The sequence below is a fragment of the Erythrolamprus reginae genome, chromosome 5 (genome assembly GCF_031021105.1).
Source record: "Erythrolamprus reginae isolate rEryReg1 chromosome 5, rEryReg1.hap1, whole genome shotgun sequence".
Classification (NCBI taxonomy): Eukaryota; Metazoa; Chordata; class Lepidosauria; order Squamata; family Dipsadidae; genus Erythrolamprus; species Erythrolamprus reginae.
This window is the reverse complement of record NC_091954.1, coordinates 20,715,757-20,736,909: the sequence shown is the minus strand read 5'-3', so window position 1 is coordinate 20,736,909 and position 21,153 is coordinate 20,715,757. Positions and strand designations below refer to the sequence as shown.

Below are 21,153 nucleotides of genomic sequence, written 5' to 3'. Positions count from 1 at the left end.
AAAATTTGAAATAAGCACAATTATCATGATTAAATTAAATAGTTTCTTAAATAAACCTTTCCCTGTTTTGTGCTTTTTTTCTGGCACATACATAAATTAGATTATTGCACACTTTATGAAGAGGCAAAGATTAATGTTATTTTGAGAAGCTTAGTGACATATATTGATTTCTTCCTCATATTAAGAAAAGTCTAAAAATTTAGAGCTCATTCTGAGCTAACCTGCTTGTCTTTTTACTCTTCTTTACTGAATAAAGCAGAAGGAGGGAATAGCTTCAAATCTTTTCTTACTGTGAAAGTCTCAGACTTTCGATTCCTGTTCCAGAGTCATGTGCCATAAGACCTGCTCAGGTCTTGCAGTCTCCTGATCAGGGCCATGCAGTCATAGTGCTTGATTTTGAGAAAAACCTTGAACTTTTTATTGTTGTTTATGGGAAGTGTTATATATTGAATATAGGTAGTTGTGTTAAGCCCTACTAAAGTGTAACTGACCTTTAGATGACCCTAAGTGTTAACTCCAACTGTTTTGGAAGAAAACTTAAAACATTCAAATTTGGCAGGCTTTTCCAAGGATTATGATTGGTTAAGGCTCTAGAGCAGTGATGGTGAAACCTTTTTTCCTTGAGTGCCAAAAAGGCATGTGTGCCTGCTACCACACATGCACAAATGCCCACACCCATAATTCAATACCTGGGGAGGGCGAAAACAGCTTCCCTCGCCCACTCGGAGGCCCCCTGGAGGCCAGAAACGGCCTGTTTCCCAGCTTCTGGTGGACTCCGTAACTCGTGGTTTGCCCTCCCCAGGCTCCAAAGGCTTCCCTTTGGAGTAGAGTAAAAATACCCTCCCCCATCCCCACAGAAGCTCTCTGGAAGCCAAAAATGCCCTTCCAGAGCCTCTGTGCAAGCCAAAAATCAGCTGGCCGGAACATACATTCATGTTGGAGCTGAGCTAGGGCAACAGATCACATGCCAGCAGATATGGCTCCACATGCCATCTGTGGCACCCGTTCCATAGGTTCGCCATCACTGCTCTAGAGTATAAATTACAGGCATTTGCCTGCTGTTCCTCATTTCCAGTTTTGAGTCAATAAATGCTGTTGTAGCTATGCTGGTCTGGCTCTTGACTACTGAAGTCCACTACATCAGAGGTCCCCAACCGCCGGTCCGCGGACCGGGACCGGGCCGTTGGGGTTTTCCAGCCGGTCCGCGGCGCCGCTGCCCTCCCGGCAGAGGACATTATGCAGGACAGGGTGGGGCGTCGGGCAGGGCGGGGAGAATCAGGAGGCTTCTTTGGCGGCTGGGGGCTGCCTGGCTTTGTGATTTTGGCTGGGGGGGAGTTAGGAAGGTCCTACTTCTCCCCCCCCCAGCCAAAAACTCAAAGCCTATCTGCTGGATACGGGCGATGAGCGGGACGAGCGGCGCCGAAGCCGGTGGCTGTGGCAGCTGCTGCAAGAGGCTTCCGCGCCGCTCTGTCCCACTCATCGCCCGTATCCAGCAGATAGGCTTTGAGTTTTTGGCTGGGGGGGGGGGAAGTAGGACCTTCCTAACTCCCCCCCCAGCCAAAATCACAAAGCCAGGCAGCCCCCAGCCGCCAAAGGAGCCTCCTGATTCTCCCCGTCCTGTGGAGAAGTGTGGAGGGCTGCGTCACTAAGCTCCACCCCTCCATAACCCCACCCCCATATGACCAAAGCCCCGCCCCCCGGGCCGTGGAAAATTGGTCTACCTTAAAGCCGGTCCCTGGTGCAAAAAAGGTTGGGGACCTCTGCACTACATAATAGGAAGCTTCTGGACATAAGCTAACATTCGGTAGTGTGGAAACTGGCCATCAAGAGGTGGGTTTCTCCCGGTTCAGACCGGTTCGCCCAAACTGGTAGCAACCCTCTAGTGATGTCATAATTATGTCATGAAACTGGTTAGGTTGGTGCCAGTCCATGGGTGGCATCATCTCTTTTTTTTGAATTTTTTTTTTGGCACTGTGGTGCAGGAGGAGGCAAACTGGCAGCGAAGTAAGTTAGAATCCACCCCTGCGGCCATTCTTTGGGTATCTCTGCTCTTGGTAAGGAGCTACTAGCAATTTATTAGAGATTTGGTTATCATCCTTTTTGTTATGATTTTAAATCTAAGCGCTTGAGCTAATATCAAAGCTTGGATTCCTGATCACTGCCGCAGCAAGTCACTTTTTAGTGAGGAAGCACTAAAAAAATACTAAAGCAAGTTCTTGATTAATTTGCTTACATAGATGTGATGGACCTTTGATATATTTACAGTGAAAGAAATTTATTGCATCTTTTATTTTATTGTAGAATATTTTCTGTAGGGTATTTCGGTTGGGCTAATGACTGTATGCCCAGGTACAGAAGGCAGAGGCAAAGCATTTCAAGACCATTGCTAAGAAAATGACACGAATAAGTTTGACATTGTTGTGGTTAGCTCTGGCCCAGCTCCTGCCCCAAGGACTGTGGATGTGGGGGAGACATCCACATGCTGCAGGCCTGTTTTGCCCCCGGTGGAATCTGATGATGAAGGCTCCTCTGACCAAGAAGACATGAGTGACAGGGAGGAGGAGAGTGTGGCAGACAGCTCAGAAGGAGATCAATTATCTAGCTCCTCCTTGGATTCAGAACAAGAGTTAATGATACACCCACGCATGCGGAGAGCGATGCATAGGCAACAACAACTGAGAGATTATTATCAAAGAAAATGAGGCCACCTGTGGTTGGGTGGGGCTGTGGTAATTAGTGAGGCTGCTAATTGTGGAGGATTATTTGATCTTTGTGTTTCGTGACTGCTTTCCTGACATTGACCTTTTGTGTGCTGATTTTTCCCCGCTTTGAAACTAAACCAGCGCAAAGTGTGTTTCACTTTGTGAAAGAAGGACTGTGAATTGTCTCACAGCTGCAAGCTAAGGATCACAGAACTGATAAGGGACTTGTACAAATTACCAGTTTGTTTGGAGACAGGTGCTCTTTGCTATACCAAATAGGGCTTAGTTTAAGTGACTTTTCATTATAAAGAACATTGTTTTGAATTTTCAAACGTTTGTGTGTGTGTCTGAAATTTGTACCTGTGAATTATGGGGAGAAGTCTACCAGAGAGCCCGACAGAACAGACACGAAGAGGATTTTATCTTTATTATTATTATCTGTAATAATTATCACATTTCCATTAGTTAGAAAGAGCTTAGGTGAAGTGCTAATTTAAAAAAATGCTTGCAGAAATTAGCAGCTAGGAAATTATCAGCCATTGATTAACTTTGTGTCACCAACTCTGGGTCAATACTTAGGATGCACAGACCATTTCCAGGCAGGAAGTGTCCACAATTTGATTCTTCACGTCTTCCCGAATGTATCCATCCATCACCACCTGCAAGTTGCCCTCTTCTCTTTCCTTCCATTTTTTACAGCATTATAAACTTCTTCAGTGAGTTGGTCCTTTACATAAAGTGTTCAAAGCATGATAATTTGATCCCTTGGTCATAGCAACTTTTTGCTGTTGTTTCATATTTGCTCTAGTTTTAATTCAATGAGGTTCAGGACTTTAAAAAAATCTCTTGATGTTCTCCTTAAACAAGAAACAAAATAAAACTTCTCTGAAGATGATGTTAATCATGAAGAAATCATAGGATTGAGAGAATTAAAATCTTAAGTTTCCTCCCATACTTTTAAGCATTTTGTGGGGGTGAGGGTGGAACTGATGTGTTTCATGTAACAGTTGTCAGAGGTATATCTTTTCTGACTATGAAAGCTGCTCAATTCCTTGTTTATTTGTTTATTTATTTATTTTGTGTGTGACTTTAATAAACAGTATAATTTCCTGATGACTTGTTCCAGTCCATTTCAGTTTGTTCACTTTTAACATTTCTTTCACAAACATTCAGTAGGTATAGTTTTTCCATTATCAATGAGGACTGTAATCTATAAAGTTCATTATCTTCCCATTCCTGGAACTGATCATAATTATCCATCTATTTAAGAGGTCTAGCTTCTACTTAAATGCTCCAACTTCCCATACCTTAATCAATATAGAGACTTAAACTCAAACTGTGCTTTCTTCCTACTTGTGTTCATACTGTTTGCCCTTCAAAAATTATTTAAAGACAAAGAAACAAATCTTCATATGCAAGTCAAAATATATCACTGGAATTGTTTGAAACAAACTAAAACTTTAAATAGAATTGTCATTTTAATGTGTATATGTGTGTGTTTGGCTAACAAACAATACATGACAGGTCACTATGATGTAATTTTTGTTTTTCTGTTTTCACAAGACCAGATCATAATTATATTTCTTTAATTCTGGACCTTTGTGATCATTGTTGCTAAATATTAAATCTTCTAGGGCCCACTTAAAGTCCAACAGATTCATTTTTACACTTTTGATCATAGCATGGCAATCATTGATTTGATTTTTTAAAAAATTAAAGATCGGGTAGTTCTAGGGAAAGAGTTTACTTACTTCTTTACTTTTGGTTATTTTTAGAACACACCAGTGGGAACTCCGATTTTCATTGTGAATGCCACGGATCCAGACCAAGGAGCAGGAGGGAGTGTGCTTTACTCTTTTCAGCCACCATCCACCTTCTTTACCATTGACAGTGGCCGTGGCATTGTGTCAGTTATTCGTCCACTGAATTATGAAGTCACACAGGCTTATCAGCTGCAAGTGAATGCCACAGTGAGTATGAGTCAATCTGAGTATTGCATTGGCAGTTCTGTGTTAGCAAAAACTTCAGAAGAGAAGGATTTAGGGGTAGTGATTTCTGACAGTCTCAAAATGGGTGAGCAGTGTGGTCGGGCAGTAGGAAAGGCAAGTAGGATGCTTGGCTGCATAGCTAGAGGTATAACAAGCAGGAAGAGGGAGATTGTGATCCCCTTATATAGAGCGCTGGTGAGACCACATTTGGAATACTGTGTTCAGTTCTGGAGACCTCACCTACAAAAAGATATTGACAAAATTGAACGGGTCCAAAGATGGGCTACAAGAATGGTGGAAGGTCTTAAGCATAAAACGTATCAGGAAAGACTTAATGAACTCAATCTGTATAGTCTGGAGGACAGAAGGAAAAGGGGGGACATGATCGAAACATTTAAATATGTTAAAGGGTTAAATAAGGTTCAGGAGGGAAGTGTTTTTAATAGGAAAGTGAACACAAGAACAAGGGGGCACAATCTGAAGTTAGTTGGGGGAAAGATCAAAAGCAACATGAGAAAATATTATTTCACTGAAAGAGTAGTAGATCCTTGAAACAAACTTCCAGCAGATGTGGTTGGTAAATCCACAGTAACTGAATTTAAACATGCCTGGGATAAACATATATCCATTGTAAGATAAAATACATGAAATAGTATAAGGGCAGACTAGATGGACCATGAGGTCTTTTTCTGCCGTCAGTCTTCTATGTTTCTATGTTTCTATGAGTCACTCCCCTTTTCTTTGTTTCGTGAACAATCGAAAGGGCTGCTGATGAATACATTTTATTTCATGCATTTTAGACGAATATTATACAGGTAGTCCTCAACTTATAATGGCAATTCAGCCTAGAATTGTCATCCTGGTTGTTAACCGTGTCCATGCCCAATTTTACAATCTATTTTGCATCACAATGCGAAAGTGAACACCGCATAAATTAAATGAACCAGCAATTGTATAACATATTAAACTGAGTGTGCTTTTTTTTTTTTTGCCAAAAATATCCAGAAAAAGATGTTATAAATTGTGGTCACATGACTGCAGGATGCTGCAAAGGGTTGTAAATGTGTTGCCAACTGCACAAAATGACACTGCGTGTCCACAAGGTGGGGGCAGCCATCAGAATGTTGAAACTGGGTCTTAGTTCTCGGGAGATCTATCATAACTTTGAACATTCACTAAGGAATCAGTCATAAGTTAAGTGAAGCGTTATTTAATTTAGCTTTATGTATGATTTGCTGATTCCCCAGCAGGCTGGCTGGGGAATTCTGGGAACTGATGCCTATATCTTAAAGTTGCCAAGATTGAGAAATACTGATCTAAGCGTGGTTTTCTTTTTTTAAAAAAAACCAGAGCTTTAACTGAGTTAGGACCTTGAGGATTATTTAAAGTTTAGGAACAATCTTGGACCATGTAAAACTCAGGAACATGGACACTCCACATTTTTATTTCCTCTAAATAATCACACGCAACCCACATATATCTCAAGAAGAAATTTAAAATCAGATTATACAGCCACCAGCCAGTTTAATTCATAATAAGGTTCTCTGTCATCTGCATTCATGAAATAAAATATTACAAGTAGTTTATTTAATGAATTTAATTTAATTAAGTATTGAAGCACTCATCAGATTCCATAGCACTTCTACTAAAGCAAGGAGGACTTTCTAGAGTTCTTTGAAAGTATCATTCAGTTAGCAGAATAAATGAATTTCTCCTTCTGTGGCTTATAATTGGGGGAGGGGAGGAAGTGTTCTCACCCTGTCCTTGACAACATTTGACAGATTTTGAAAATGGTGTGTTATAATTCTAAAAGAAATAAAAAGAGATGCAACTACATTAGTTGTGAAGGCCGCAAGGAGAGCTTACCATTGTTGGCAGTTGTTAAACATTGTCCAAATATTATTCAAACCTTGATAATAGCATAACTGAAAACAATTGTCTGAAATTTGGCAGAGTTTTGTGGGCAAAAGAAAACCAACCAACTCTATTCAGTAAAATATAGTTACATTCCATTGTAGAATATTGTGCCAATAATAGAATAGTTGATTCTGTCAACCAAGAGTGAGCAACTCTTGGTTGACAAGCATTTGGTTGACAAGCATTCTGGTGTTCCAGAATGGCTGGGTTTTGCAACATTTTTTGTTTTTGAGAGGAGTTGACAGGGTTCTCTATATAGTGTTCCCTCGCTTTTCGCGGGGGATGTGTTCCGAGACTGCCCGTGAAAGTTGAATTTCCGCGAAGTAGAGATGCGGAAGTAAATACACTATTTTTGGCTATGAACAGTATCACAAACCTTCCCTTAACACTTTAAACCCCCTTAGCAACCATTCAGATTATTACTCACCATGTTTATTTATTAAAATTTATTTAAAAAAATATTTATTAAAGGCAGACAAAAGTTTGGCGATGACATATGATGTCATCGGGTGGGAAAAACTGTGGTATAGGGAAAAACCCGCAAAGTATTTTTTAATTTTTTTTTTAATTAATATTTTTGAAAAACCGTGGTATAGACTTTCCGCAAAGTTCGAACCCGCAAAAATCGAAGGAACATTGTATTGCCAACTATGCATTTTAGGTTTTACACTACAATTTCCACCTCTTTCTCATATAAAATAGAGGAGAAATGTGCTATCAGTTTTTAATATTCAATGTCAAATATAATTCTGAAAAAGGAAGCTTTGGGTCAGAGAAGACCTACCTCATTTGTAGATGTAATAAGCTTTTTATTATCTATTGAATTTTACTTAACATTATGTCAATATTTTCTCTTTATACATTTTTAAGGATCAGGATAAAACCAAGCCCCTTTCTGCTCTGGCCAATCTTGCAATCACCATTACAGATGTACAGGATATGGATCCAATTTTTATCAACCTCCCCTACAGTACAAACATCTATGAAAACTCCCCTCCGGTAAGAGCTATGATAAAAGTATTGATACTATTGGAATCCTCTATCACACAATCTCTTTTGAAACAGGTACTGATTAGCTTCATCCTAACTTCTCCCATTCCCTATAAGAAGTCTAGAAAAAGTTATGAGTGAAAAGATCAATGGATATAAAATCTTTCCATTTAGTTTGATAAGTTAGTTTCAGAATGAGAAAGGTATTTTGAGAAGGATATGCATATAACTGCACCTAAACATCCCTCCCACTTTTTTTAAATTTTAACAATCAGAATTACCGGTACTTCTCTTTCTGGTGGTGGGTCTCCATATATGTTTATTTATTTTTATTTTATTTATTCATTTGTCCAATACACAAATACATAGGAAGAAAAATAGACATGTAGTAATATATATAAGGGTAAAGTGAACTTAGAGGAGAGGATATATGAAAGAAAGAAAATATATATGATAAGTGAGAGAAAGGAAAGACAATTGGACAGGGGACAAAAGGCATACCAGTGCACTTATGTACGCCCCTTACTGGCCTCTTAGGAACCTGGAGAGGTCAATCATGGAGAGTCTAAGGGAGAAATGTTGGGGGTTAGGGGTTGACACAATTGAGTCCAGCAATGAGTTCCACTTTTCGATAACTCGATTGTTGAAATCATATATTTTACAGTCAAGTTTGGAGCGGTTCGTATTAAGTTTGAATCTGTTGCGTGCTCTTGTGTTGTTGCGGTTGAAGCTGAAGTAGTCATTGACCGGTAGGACGTTGCAGCATATGATCTTGTGGGCAATACTCAAATCGTGTTTTAGGCGCCATAGTTCTAGGCTTTCTAGGCCCAGGATTGTTAGTCTATTTTTGTAGGATATTCTGTTTCGAGTGGAGGAGTGAAGGGCTCTTCTGGTGAAATATCTTTGGATATTTTCAAGGGTGTTGATGTCTGAGATGTGGTATGGGTTCCAGACAGATGAGCAGTAGTGGTATACAGTAAAAAAAAATATAATATTGGGACTTGACAGATGGCTTTGGTATCCCTACATATAGATACAATGGGTTCATAATCAGTCTCATAGTTTATCAACATAAGACTTGATTTCTCTGAATTGTTGCTGTTTTTCATAGCCTTTGATAACAAGACTTATTCCTTTTCCACTGTGCTCTTAGAGCAAAACTATGGATCTATAATATAATTCATGTGATTCATTTTTATCAGATTTTAGCAATAATTTGTGTCTGGAACTCTGTACTTTGATATGGCCTAAGGGCTAATCAATAAAGTAAAATGAAAAACTATAATGTGACATGACATTTTCCATCAATTGACTTATCACAGAGCCCATTTCTGTTTAGGGTTGAGAGAGAGAGTAACTGGACCAAGGTCCCTCAACAAGCTTCTGTCCTTAAGGAGGAGTAGAAAGCTAGTTATTCCTGCTCCTCATTCAGCCCCTTAACCACAATACCATATTGGTTCTCAGGTTTTTCCTAGATCTACCTGTTACCCAAAGTGGCTTGAACTATGTTGCAGGGAGCAAACCATGGAGAGAAGAATAACTGAGGGGTTTCAGCTTTAGCCTTGAACTCTATTCATGTCTCAAAAGTACAAAAAGAAGAAGAAAGAAATATGTTTTTTAACCAAGTATCTGCTAATCTCATGCAGAATGAATATTTTTATTTATTTATTTATTTATTTTGTCCAATACACAATGAGGGTTTTAGTGGGTATACAGTGATCCCCCGCTCGTTGCGAGGGTTCCATTCCAGGACCCCCCGCAACGAGCGGGTTTTCGCGAAGTAGCGCTGCGGAAGTAAAAACACCATCTGCGCATGTGCAGATGGTGTTTTTACTCCCACAGCGCTAGCGAGGAGCCGAAGATTGGGGGCGGCGCGGCTGTTTGCCGCCGGCATGGAGGGCTTCCTAGCAGCCCCCCAAACCCGGGTTGGGGGTCCGGGGGGCGCTGGCTCTCGGCGCTTTCGAGCTGAGTCCGGGAGCGAATTCGCTCCCGGACTCAGCTCGAAAGCGCCGAGACAAGCCGTTCCTTGCCGCTTGCTATCGGCGCTTTTGAGCTGAGTCCGGAAGCGAATTCGCTCCCGGACTCAGCTCAAAAGCGCCGATAGCAAGCGGCAAGGAACGGCTTGTCTCGGCGCTTTCGAGCTGAGTCCGGGAGCGAATTCGCTCCCGGACTCAGCTCAAAAGCGCCGATAGCAAGCGGCAAGGAACGGCTTGTCTCGGCGCTTTCGAGCTGAGTCCGGGAGCGAATTCGCTCCCGGACTCAGCTCAAAAGCGCCGATAGCAAGCGGCAAGGAACGGCTTGTCTCGGCGCTTTCGAGCTGAGTCCGGGAGCGAATTCGCTCCCGGACTCAGCTCAAAAGCGCCGATAGCAAGCGGCAAGGAACGGCTTGTCTCGGCGCTTTCGAGCTGAGTCCGGGAGCGAATTCGCTTCCGGACTCAGCTCAAAAGCGGCGAGAATGAACGGCGTGGGCGGGCAAAGGGCGGGCGGCAGCGAGGAGATTGCGTGGGCGGTGGGGAAACTCCTCGCTGACGCCAGCAAGAGGGGGAAGACTCGGGGAAGCCGCCCAGCAGCTGATCTCCCGGTTGCCATCTACGCATGCGTGCCCATACACGCATGCGTAGATGGTATTTTGACTTCCGGGTTGAAAAATAGCGAAGTACCCTGTTCGCAATGGTTGGGGACGCAATAAACGGGGGATCACTGTATATCTATATACACATAGTAAATACATGATGAAGGTTATAGAGGAGATACTCATAGTAAAATATATCTAAGAAATAATAGAAAAGAAGATATAGTAATAGAACATATCAATGAAAGAGTAGAAGAAGAGATATAGGAATAGAAGAAAGGTATAGGAGATATAGGAGAGCAATAGGACAGGGGACGGAAGGCACTCTAGTGCACTTGTCCTTGCCCCTTACTGACCTCTTAGGAATCTGGATAGGTCAACTGTAGATAATCTAAGGGTAAAGTGTTGGGGGTTTGGGGATGACACTATGGAGTCCGGTAATGAGTTCCACGCTTCGACAACTCGGTTACTGAAGTCATATTTTTTACAGCCAAGTTTGGAACACTTAATATTAAGTTTAAATCTGTTGTGTGCTCTTGTGTTGTTGTGGTTGAAGCTGAAGTAGTCACTGACAGGCAGGACGTTGCAGCATATGATCTTGTGGGCAATACTTAGATCTTGTTTAAGGCGTCTTAGTTCTAAACTTTCTAGGCCCAGGATTGAAAGTCTAGTCTCGTAGGGTATTCTATTTCGAGTGGTGGAGTGAAGGGCTCTTCTGGTGAAGTATCTTTGGACGTTTTCAAGGGTGTTAATGTCTGAGATGCGATATGGGTTCCAAACAGATGAGCTGTATTCAAGGATGGGTCTGGCAAAAGTTTTGTAAACTCTGGTAAGTAGTGTGAGATTGCCAGAGCAGAAGCTACGTAGGATTAGGTTTACAACTCTTGAAGCCTTCTTGGCTATATTGTTGCAGTGGGCTTTGAATAACATGCAAAATTGTTGCTATTGTCAGTGTAAAGCTTTAGGACTTCCGTTAACAGAAGGATTTTCCAACCATCTTAATAAAAGATGCATTATATAGCTAACCAATAATGCACTTGATAATGCAGCTTAAAAGACTTATAAGTAATTGAAGAAGAAAGACATTGCTGCAGGAACCATAATGAATATCATTTCAGTGTCTATAGTAAATGTTTTCTTCATGCAAGACAGTATAAGCAATGAAGGAGGGGAAAGGCATAGTCTGATAATAGCAATGGAGAAAAAATGAAAAAATATTACGGAAATGGATGCACAAATGCCCACATCATCTACAATTACATATATTGCATTCCTCAAGTACTTTTCTAATCATGAAAATGAATATCTTTCAAAATAAACATAGTAGTTTCTCCAAATGCTGCTTTTTGATAGATAACTTTTCAAAACATGGATAATAAATGATGGTAAATGGTTTAATCTTAGCACTCAGGAAAAGAAAAATCTCGGGAAATTTGTATCTAGTTTGAAATGTGACATTTCTTATGAATATTTTACCCATTACCTAAAACATCTTACAGGTTGTTACAGAATATCTTAACTTTATTTCCTCCTTCCAATTTGAATGGAAGGAAATTAAGAGAACAACTATGTAAAGTAAAATTTTTACCCAGAATATGGAGGGACTTATTTCTCTCTAAAGTATGCAGCTTCTACACAGTCTGATTTCCACATCATGTTCTGTGATTAAACAGGTTAACACTACCTGTTTAACAAAAGAAGGTTGTATATAGTCAGCAGAGCTCAATTGTTCTGAGTCCACTCAATTAAACAGTGCCACTTTTTGGGACCTAGGAAACATGCTTTCTCTGCCACACTGCCTGACCTCTGGAATAAGGTCCCCTCCCAGAATTTATGGAGCTCCCACCCTGATGTTCCAGAAGGCCTTAGAGACCAGACTGTTCTTCTATGTCTTGAGCTAGGTTGAATGAATCCCCTTGTGGAATGTGCATTGTAAATGTTTTATCTATTCAATGACCAGATTTTCGATTTATTTTTTCCATTTTGTATTGAGTTAATTTTTATTTATTTATTTTGCTATATTGTGAGTTACCCAATAGATAATGTCTATTCTCTTTGTCTCTCACTGTCTGTATCTCTGTCTCTGTCTCTCTCTGTGTGTCTCTGTCTCTCTCTCTCTCACACACACACAAAAACCACACGCATAGAGACACTAACTCAAACAATCAATGTGGTATGAGAATGAATACTGGCATATATTTTTCTTTAAGGGGGTTATTTAAGAAGTCAGTAGAGAACATGCAGGAATGAAAAATGCTTATCCAATTAGAAATATTGATTCTTTTGCCTCCTAAATTATTATGTGATATTATATGAATCACTAAGGTAATTTAGGAGGAGTGGCAGAACCTGGGGGTGGAATTAAAAGAGGAATCAGCCTAAATATTATTATTATTATTATTATTATTATTATTATTATTATTATTATTATTATTTATTAGATTTGTATACGGCTCCTCTCCGAAGACTCGGGGTGGCTCACAACAATAGTGAACAATATATGACAAATCCAATAATTAAAAACTCTGTCTAAAAACCCTTAGCATTAAAAATAATCACACAACCCAATCATACCATACATAAATCTCATTAGAAAGGGGATACATCAGTTACCCCATGCCTGGTGACATAGGTGGGTTTCAGAGACTTACAAAAGGCGAGGAGGGTGGGGGAAGTTCTAATCTCCAGGGGGAGTTGATTCCATAGGGCCGGGGCCACCACAGAGAAGGCTCTTCCCCTGGGTCCTGGCAGATGACATTGTTTAGTCGACGAGACCCGGAGAAGGCCAACTCTGTGGGACCTGATTGGCCGTTGGGATTCATGTGGCAGAAGACGGTCCCGGAGATGGTTTAATGCCGTGTAGGAGTTTATAGGTCATTACCAACACTTTGAATTGTGACCGAAAACTAATCGGCAACCAATATAGCCACAAGCAAGTCCAAACCCCTTTGAATCCTATGGACCCTTATCTATCTCTAAGCAGGTGCTAATCATTAATTGAGAAAATTTCTGCACATATGTTCTTTATCAATCAGGTGAACCTAGTCTTTCACACCTGACAGTTACTTACCTTCTTTCAGTATGTTGTAAGAGGTTTCATAATTTGAAGATAATTTGCTATTTAATTGACTCAATATTTCTGAGAATGAAGAAGCCCAGAAATATTCTAATGAATTATTTCCCCTTACATGATAAGCTGCAGTTGTTATATTGCATCTCAAATTTCCTCATCCATCATTTTTAAAGTATCTATGAAATAATTATCTGGAAGTTTTTATCTTGCCTATTTTTCATCTTACAGCATCCAATAAAATGATTTCTCAACGAACATTTTAAGCTCATTTAAGAAGTCCCAGATATATATTTAAAGGCAGAGCCCTGGATGATACATGTTGTACGACATGTTGGCATAAAAGGGATATTGACGTTGGCTAAGATTGTCTACTATTTCTAATGTGATTTTCTCTTGTAAATGCTGCTTCCTAGGTTGACTTAAGAAGGTATTTAAATTTTAAGAAAGGTGTCTGGAAATTCTGCTTGGCCAATTTACTTACATCTATTTCTTTGCTTATGTTTATCTCCATGGAATATCTAAGTTTTGGAACCTTTGTATTAAAGCAGGAGAAAACGAATATAAACCCATGTACACTATCAAATCTTAATTTTTCCCACCAACTGCATGACATCCAGCCCATCACCAATGAGTTAGCAGAAAGGAAAGAAATTGATAAACTGCAGAAAATTACTACAAAGAGATTCCTATCAGCCTTTTGACTGGAATTAAGGAGCGCAAAATAGGATTTCTTGCCTCTAATATCTATCAAAGCAGCTTTCCAAGCCACCCTTCAATTCCCCTTCTCCCTGCTCTTCTCACTGTGATAATAGACTGTAATTTCAAGTCCTTAACTTAAGAGAGGGAGGGAGGAAAAGACAGGTGAAAAATCCAGATATTGTACACAGAAGCATATGTCATGTGTCCTAACAAATCCTTATCTAATCTCAATTATTTTGGTTGCAAAGGTAAACCACTAGTTTAGCAACGGTTCAAAGTAACAACAGCATTAAAAAAGTGACTTGCGAACAGTCCTTGCACTTATGACCATCTCCTCAGACAGGTACTCAAAGGTTCAGCACTTGGTAACTGGCATTCATTTACCCAGCAATCCCCAGGTCATTTGCAAATCTTCCCAGGTGGATTTTGACAAGCACAGTCAACGGTTCCCTTATTAATTGTGTGACTCACTTAATTACCACTGTAATTTTTACTACAGTTGTTATAGTAGTGCATTTTATGTAATTTTACTACATTTTTAAGTTTATTAATAATTACAGTTCTATGCATTCTATCATAGTGCCTTCTGGCCCATAGGCCATAATAAAAGTTTGTTTTGAGTTACAAAGTGAGGGATAAATATCAAGCTATTATTTTCTTTTTTAAAAACACTGAATATATAATGTAAACTGTGTGCAGCTACTATAGTTGCCAAAAATCATGCTCATGTATGACCATATAACTTCCATCCAATTTAGTGCTTACCAAAAAATTGAATACCTAGAGAGGTGAGCATTTTCAAGAAATTAATAAAAGAAAATATAATGGACCTATTACCAGGGCTGGTGTGTGCAGATTTTGTTTTCTGCTATGCTGCTTCTCTTAAATCAGGTTTCAGCTTTCAGTTAAAAGCTCAGATTTACAAACTTCAGCAAGATTTAAAAAAAACGGGAGGGGGGTTGATAATGTCCATTGTGGGCCACAGAAATACTATTTATACTAATTGTATATTCTAACAATAGCATTCTAGGGATGGGTGAATTGTAGAGGGTTAGGAATGTGATTTGTTAATATTGGAGTCTTGCAGCTTTGAATGTCCTTAAAACCATTCTTCAAGAATTAACCAACAGGATGGATACCAAATTTCAGTTTTCAGAAGCAAAGGCAGAATACACCAATAAATCCCTGGAAGAGTCCCTTATGAACCTGGAGCTTGAGAAATCAGCCTTTTTCTTGCGTTTCCAAAATATTACAGAAACCGATCAACAAGACCTTCCTTACACGGTGGCGACAATAATATCTAAAATCATTGATAAACCAACGGACGAAATTTTAGCACAAATGGATGAGGTATACCGGCTTACAACTTCATACGCTAGACGAAACAGACTCCCACGAGAGGTCCACGTACGTTTTCTCAAAAGGAAACTCAGAGATGAAATTTATAATGCCTCTAAGGATAATCCAGCTACTCATCAAGGTCGAGATATAGTAATTTTACGCCAAATCCCGAAGCGAGTAAGGGAGAAACGCAAACCCTATCAAACGCTAGCCACCAAATTAAATAAAGAATCTATACAGTTTAGGTGGATGATCCCAGAAGGAATGACGATTACACTTCTGGATAAAAAATATAAAATTTCCACTCCTGAAGATGCAAGAGACTTCTACGCCCACATCTTGAAGATGGATCAATCTGCCCTTAAAGAATTCGACACTAGAGACACTCCCCGAAATGAAGAAGCTACCCTTGATGACAATCAGATAGATAATGATCAGGAACTACAAAGTCAGAATGATGAGTCAAGCAAACATGGACCAGTCACCCGGGCAAGAGCTGAGGCAAGAAAGGAGAAATTTAAGGAACCAACACCACAACAATAAACAACCTCAAATCACACTATTTTCAACAAACATAAATGGTCTGAACTCATATAAAAAGAGACAAAAAATATTCCATAAACTATTTGAAAACAATTATGATGTAATCTCACTACAGGAAACCCACATTAAAATTGAAGATACTACTCTTTTAGCTATTCCCAACCCTAAAATTAAATCTGAGTTTGAATTCTTTTGTGCTTCCGCTTCCGAAAAAAAGAGAGGCATAGTTCTATATGTTAAAAAAATTTATTCTCCAACATTAATATACACCGATGAAAATGGTCAATTACTAATTGTGCAAATAACCTTACAAAATAAAAGAACAATAAATATAATATCAATATATGCACCATCTGTTAGACAATCTTCCTATTTTAAAAATTTACACAAAAAAATATTAGAATTAGATTTAAACAATTTTGTGATAATTGGAGACTTCAACGCAATAGTTGATGTAAATAAGGATTATAAAGGTAACTCCAAGTGCCGTACTCGTAACATCATTCCCTCTACTTTTCAACAAATAATTTATGAATATGCCTTAAAAGACATTTGGAGATACTTTTACCCTAAATCTACACAATATACCTTTTTCTCTCCCCCCCATCGAACCTGCTCACGTATTGACATGGCTTGGTCTAATATAGAAATAATAAATCAAATAATTGATGTTCAAATACTCAATGCAACTTGGGCAGACCACAATCCCCTCCTACTTACAATAAAAGACAACACTTACAATATTCCGCACAGATGGTCAATGTACTCAACAGTGATAAACCAAAAACAATTTCAACATAAAATACAGAATGATATCCCCCCTTTCATCCAAATTAACTTTAATGGCGAGATACCCAACGAAATAGCGTGGGACGCCACTAAAGCATATATACGCGGTGTTTACATCTCATATACAGCAAACAAAAACAAAGAAAAATATGCACAACTTCAAAAACTAAACATTTCTCTTCAAGAAGCAGAAAAGCTACTCTGCAATGATCCTAAAAATAACATAACCCTATTAGAAATAAATACGATCAAACATCAAATAAATTTAATAACACAACAACATATTGCCCAAAAGGTTAAAAATGCGAAACAAACATATTTTGAAGCGGCCAATAAACCAGGACGTTGGCTTTCTCTCAAATTAGCCCATCAAAAATCCGATAGAAACATAGATACTTTAGTTGATCCTTCTGGACAACTGAAAACGACCAATCCTGAAAAAAAACAAATTATCCAAAACTTCTATCAACAACTCTACCAAGTCTCAAATTTGGATGCCGATTTAATATCAAAATATTTACAAACAAATGAACAAACAACTATGATAACAGATGACCAAAGAACTCTTCTAAACAAACCAATTTCTATTTCGGATATTGAGGCTGCAATAAACAAACAAAAAAACAATAAAACCCCAGGACCAGACGGAATCCCATCTGAATTTTATAAATTTCATATGGATATAATGGCACCCATACTCTTAGACATCTATAACAATGCGCTCTCACATGCAAAACTGCCCGCGTCCTGGTTTGAATCTTATATAACCCTTATCCCTAAAGACATTGAAAACAGACACCATTTGGAGAATTACAGACCGATTGCATTACTTAATACTGACTATAAAATATTTGCATCAATAATTGCGGACAGACTAAAAAATATATTAAATAAAATTATTCATTCTGACCAAAACGGATTCCTGCCGGGAAGAAACATTTCCACAAATACAAGAACTATATTAAATGCCTTGGAATACTATGACAAAAACTATGATAAAGCAGCTGCATTAATATTCATGGATCTCAAAAAAGCTTTTGATAGTCTTCAATGGCATTATCTTATAAATCAAATTAAATTCATGAATTTCGGCTCCAAATTTTTCAATCTAATCAAAACTATTTATTCTACTCAATCGGTCAAAATTCTTTTTAACAATGATATTACTAACACAATCACTATAACTAAGGGTGTACGTCAAGGATGTCCTCTGTCCCCACTTATTTTTATTCTGGCCATCGAGACCTTTCTCAAGACTATAAGAAACAACTCACAAATTCACGGTATTATGATTAAAAAAGAACATTACAAACTGCAGGCCTTTGCGGATGACATTGTATTCATCCTACAAGATCCAATTCGAACAGCACCCATTTTATTTGACGAAATTTATAAATTTGGTGAAATATCTGGCCTACAAATCAATAAAAATAAAACACAAATTTTGATAAAAAATATGATACCAAAAGAGATACTTACCTTGGAAGAATTAATTAAAATAAAGACCACAAAAAAAATTAAATATTTAGGAATTTGGATGACTTCGAATTATGCTACAATCAAAAAAGACAATTATGAACGATTAGTTAAAGAAATACAACAAGATCTTAACAGATGGTCAAAATTAAACTTATCTATTATGGGAAAAATAGCTGCCATAAAATCAAACATTCTTCCAAGGTTTCTTTACCTATTTCAGGTTGCTCCAATAAATTTGAATAAAACTTTTTTCAATATTCTTCACAAACAAGTTAAGAAGTTTATTTGGACCAAGAAGAAGGCCAGAATAAAATTGAAAAACCTTCAAGACCTTAGATCCAGGGGCGGACTTGGACTTCCAGATTTTTACATGTATTATCAAGCTACCATTTTAACCATGATTAAAAATTGGATCACACTCCAAAACACAAGACTCTTAACTCTGGAAGGATTTGATCTTCTTGCTGGGTGGCATACTTTCTTGACAGCAGACTACCACAAAATACCCAAATACTTCAAAAATCATTACTTACGCAAAACACTAATAACAATTTGGTTTACTATAAAACAAAATTACTACACCTCAATACCAAAATGGATATCCCCCAATGAAATACTAACTTTTCCCAACCTTTTCTCGTACTCTAAAACTCTGAGATACCAACAACTACTCGATGAATCAGACGCTCTTATTTCTAAACAACAATTGAACAATCAAGGAATTAATATAGATTGGTTAACATATTTACAAATTAAACTAAAATACGAACAACACAAAAAGCAATTTGGATTTCAAAATAATAATGTATTAGACACGATTCTTTTCGGCCCTTCTACAAAAATGATTTCAAAATTGTACAACTACTTACTAATTCAAGAAAATCCCGAAGAGCAAGTGAAATGTTGTATGATAGCTTGGGCTCAGAATTTTGGATATACGATTAACTTAATTGAGTGGGAGAAAACATGGACATCAAATTATAAAATGACAACTGCAATGTCTTATAAGGAGAACCAAATTAAAATGTTTTATCGTTGGCATTTGCCCCCAGCAAGAATATCCAAAATGTTTCCCAACTTCTCACCGACCTGCTGGAAGTGCAAGATCAAACCTGGAACCTACTACCACACATGGTGGACATGCCCAATTGCACAAAAATATTGGACAACAATTCAATCCCTAATTGACCAAGTCATGTCAATCAAATTACCACTCAAACCTGAGCTCTATCTTTTGGGGATATTCAGACAAAATCTTACTAAGACACAAAAATACCTTATACTACAAATTATAACTGCAGCCAGAATATCATATGCCTCTCTTTGGAAAGCCGATCAAGTACCCTCTTTCTTTACAATAATTACGAAAATTAACGAATGTGCTGAAATGTCCAAAATAGCAATGGAAGCACAAAACAAAAAAGACTCAGAATATTACGAAGCATGGGAAAGTTGGCATAAATGGGTTTCTCAGAAAAAATACAAAAAATTCTTATTGTAAAGTTCATACGTTACCATACCCAAAAGTACCTTCAACACCTAAATTAATATTAAAATAAATTAGAAAAGAAGCACCAAAAACTAATCAAATTTGCAACAAGAAAATATATCAAATCTCTTTTTATCTGTTTTCTAACTAACTTAACACACATTACAAACATACTGACTACTTTCAGAATAATTAATCTTTATACACACCCATCATATCACCTATATACTCCCCACTTTACAATTAAACAAAAGTCGTCCATAAAAACGTCTGCATTAAATGCAGACTCTTCTCTCTCTCTCTCTTTTCTTTTTTTTATATTTTTTCTTTCTTTTCTCTTCTCCCTTTCTTTTTTTTCTTTACTCCACCTCTTTACAACTAGAACTTTAATGTCAATATATGTATACTAAGAAATACTACATTTGAGTTGCTTCCAAATATAAATATTAAGATTAAGAAAGTAAGAGTTATTACATTTCTTCTAAAACACTCGTGTACTATAACTCACTTGTACTACAATTCTATTATAACATGTTTTGTTTTTGAATTCTCCCTCCCCCCCCACCCTATCCTACCCCCAATTTTTCATTCTGTTCCCCCTTCTCCCAATCCCCTTCCCTGTTTTTAATTATTCTTGTAAATAAATAAAGTATTTTTCAAAAAAAAAAAAAAACCATTCTTCAAATTCTTTTTTTTAAAAAATGCTTATTTCTGCATTATAAATAAATACAAATTGGCCCATACTGTACCCATAGAGCTTGTCTTGCTTCTTCTTTTTTTACTGAAAGATATATATATAGTTAGTAACTTGTTAAAATGTTTCTTGGTGTTACAGATAGATATGAATTCCTGGAGAACTTTGTGTCTTGACTGAATTTCCCTGTGTTGATTTCTTTCAGTCTATGATATTCTTTGACAGAGCTCTTTCTTCCAAGTCAGAATTCATAAACGGTCCCAATTGATTTGTTATTATTTAATAAAATGGTTGCAAATTTGAATGGCAAATATTGGAGTCAGCTTTGTATACGATCTTTTTCTGGAGTTGTGATTGAGGTAATTGGTGGATAAAGGATGTACTTTTATTCTGTCAATATTTATTTATTGATTTGATTTGATTTGATTTGATTTGATTTGATTTGATTTGATTTGATTTGACTTGACTTGACTTGACTTGATTTGATTTGTATGCCGCCCCTCTCCGTAGACTCTATAAACTATATCATCCCAAATAGTGTACTATACACTCTCTCACACACATACACACATACATGTGTGCGTACATTGTACATGTATGTAAAGTGCATTTGTGTGTGTGTACACATGTATACATATATACAGTACATACATACACGGAGAGAGAGAGACAAACAGACATACTGTATATACATAAATATAGGGGTGTCTGGGAGTACATTGTATATATATATATGTAAAGTGCATTTGTGGATGTGTATATACAGTATATCTACAAATTCACTAGACACACACGTACAACAGTCAGTCAAAAGAATTAGTTGATTTACTCTGTCCTTGCCCCAAAGGCTTACTATCTCTTAAGTTAATTCCTTCTT

At 37.9% G+C, this 21,153-nt stretch overlaps 1 protein-coding gene across 1 annotated transcript in view; it reads left to right on the top strand.

The window, feature by feature from the left end:
• CDH23 (cadherin related 23) overlaps positions 1-21,153 on the top strand; it is a 726,582-nt gene that overhangs the window by 217,411 nt on the left and 488,018 nt on the right. Inside the window, exons 6-7 of the mRNA XM_070753910.1 lie at positions 4,478-4,672; positions 7,478-7,606. Of these exons, the coding sequence (XP_070610011.1) occupies positions 4,478-4,672; positions 7,478-7,606 (324 nt within the window). The remainder of the gene's footprint in view (positions 1-4,477; positions 4,673-7,477; positions 7,607-21,153) is intronic.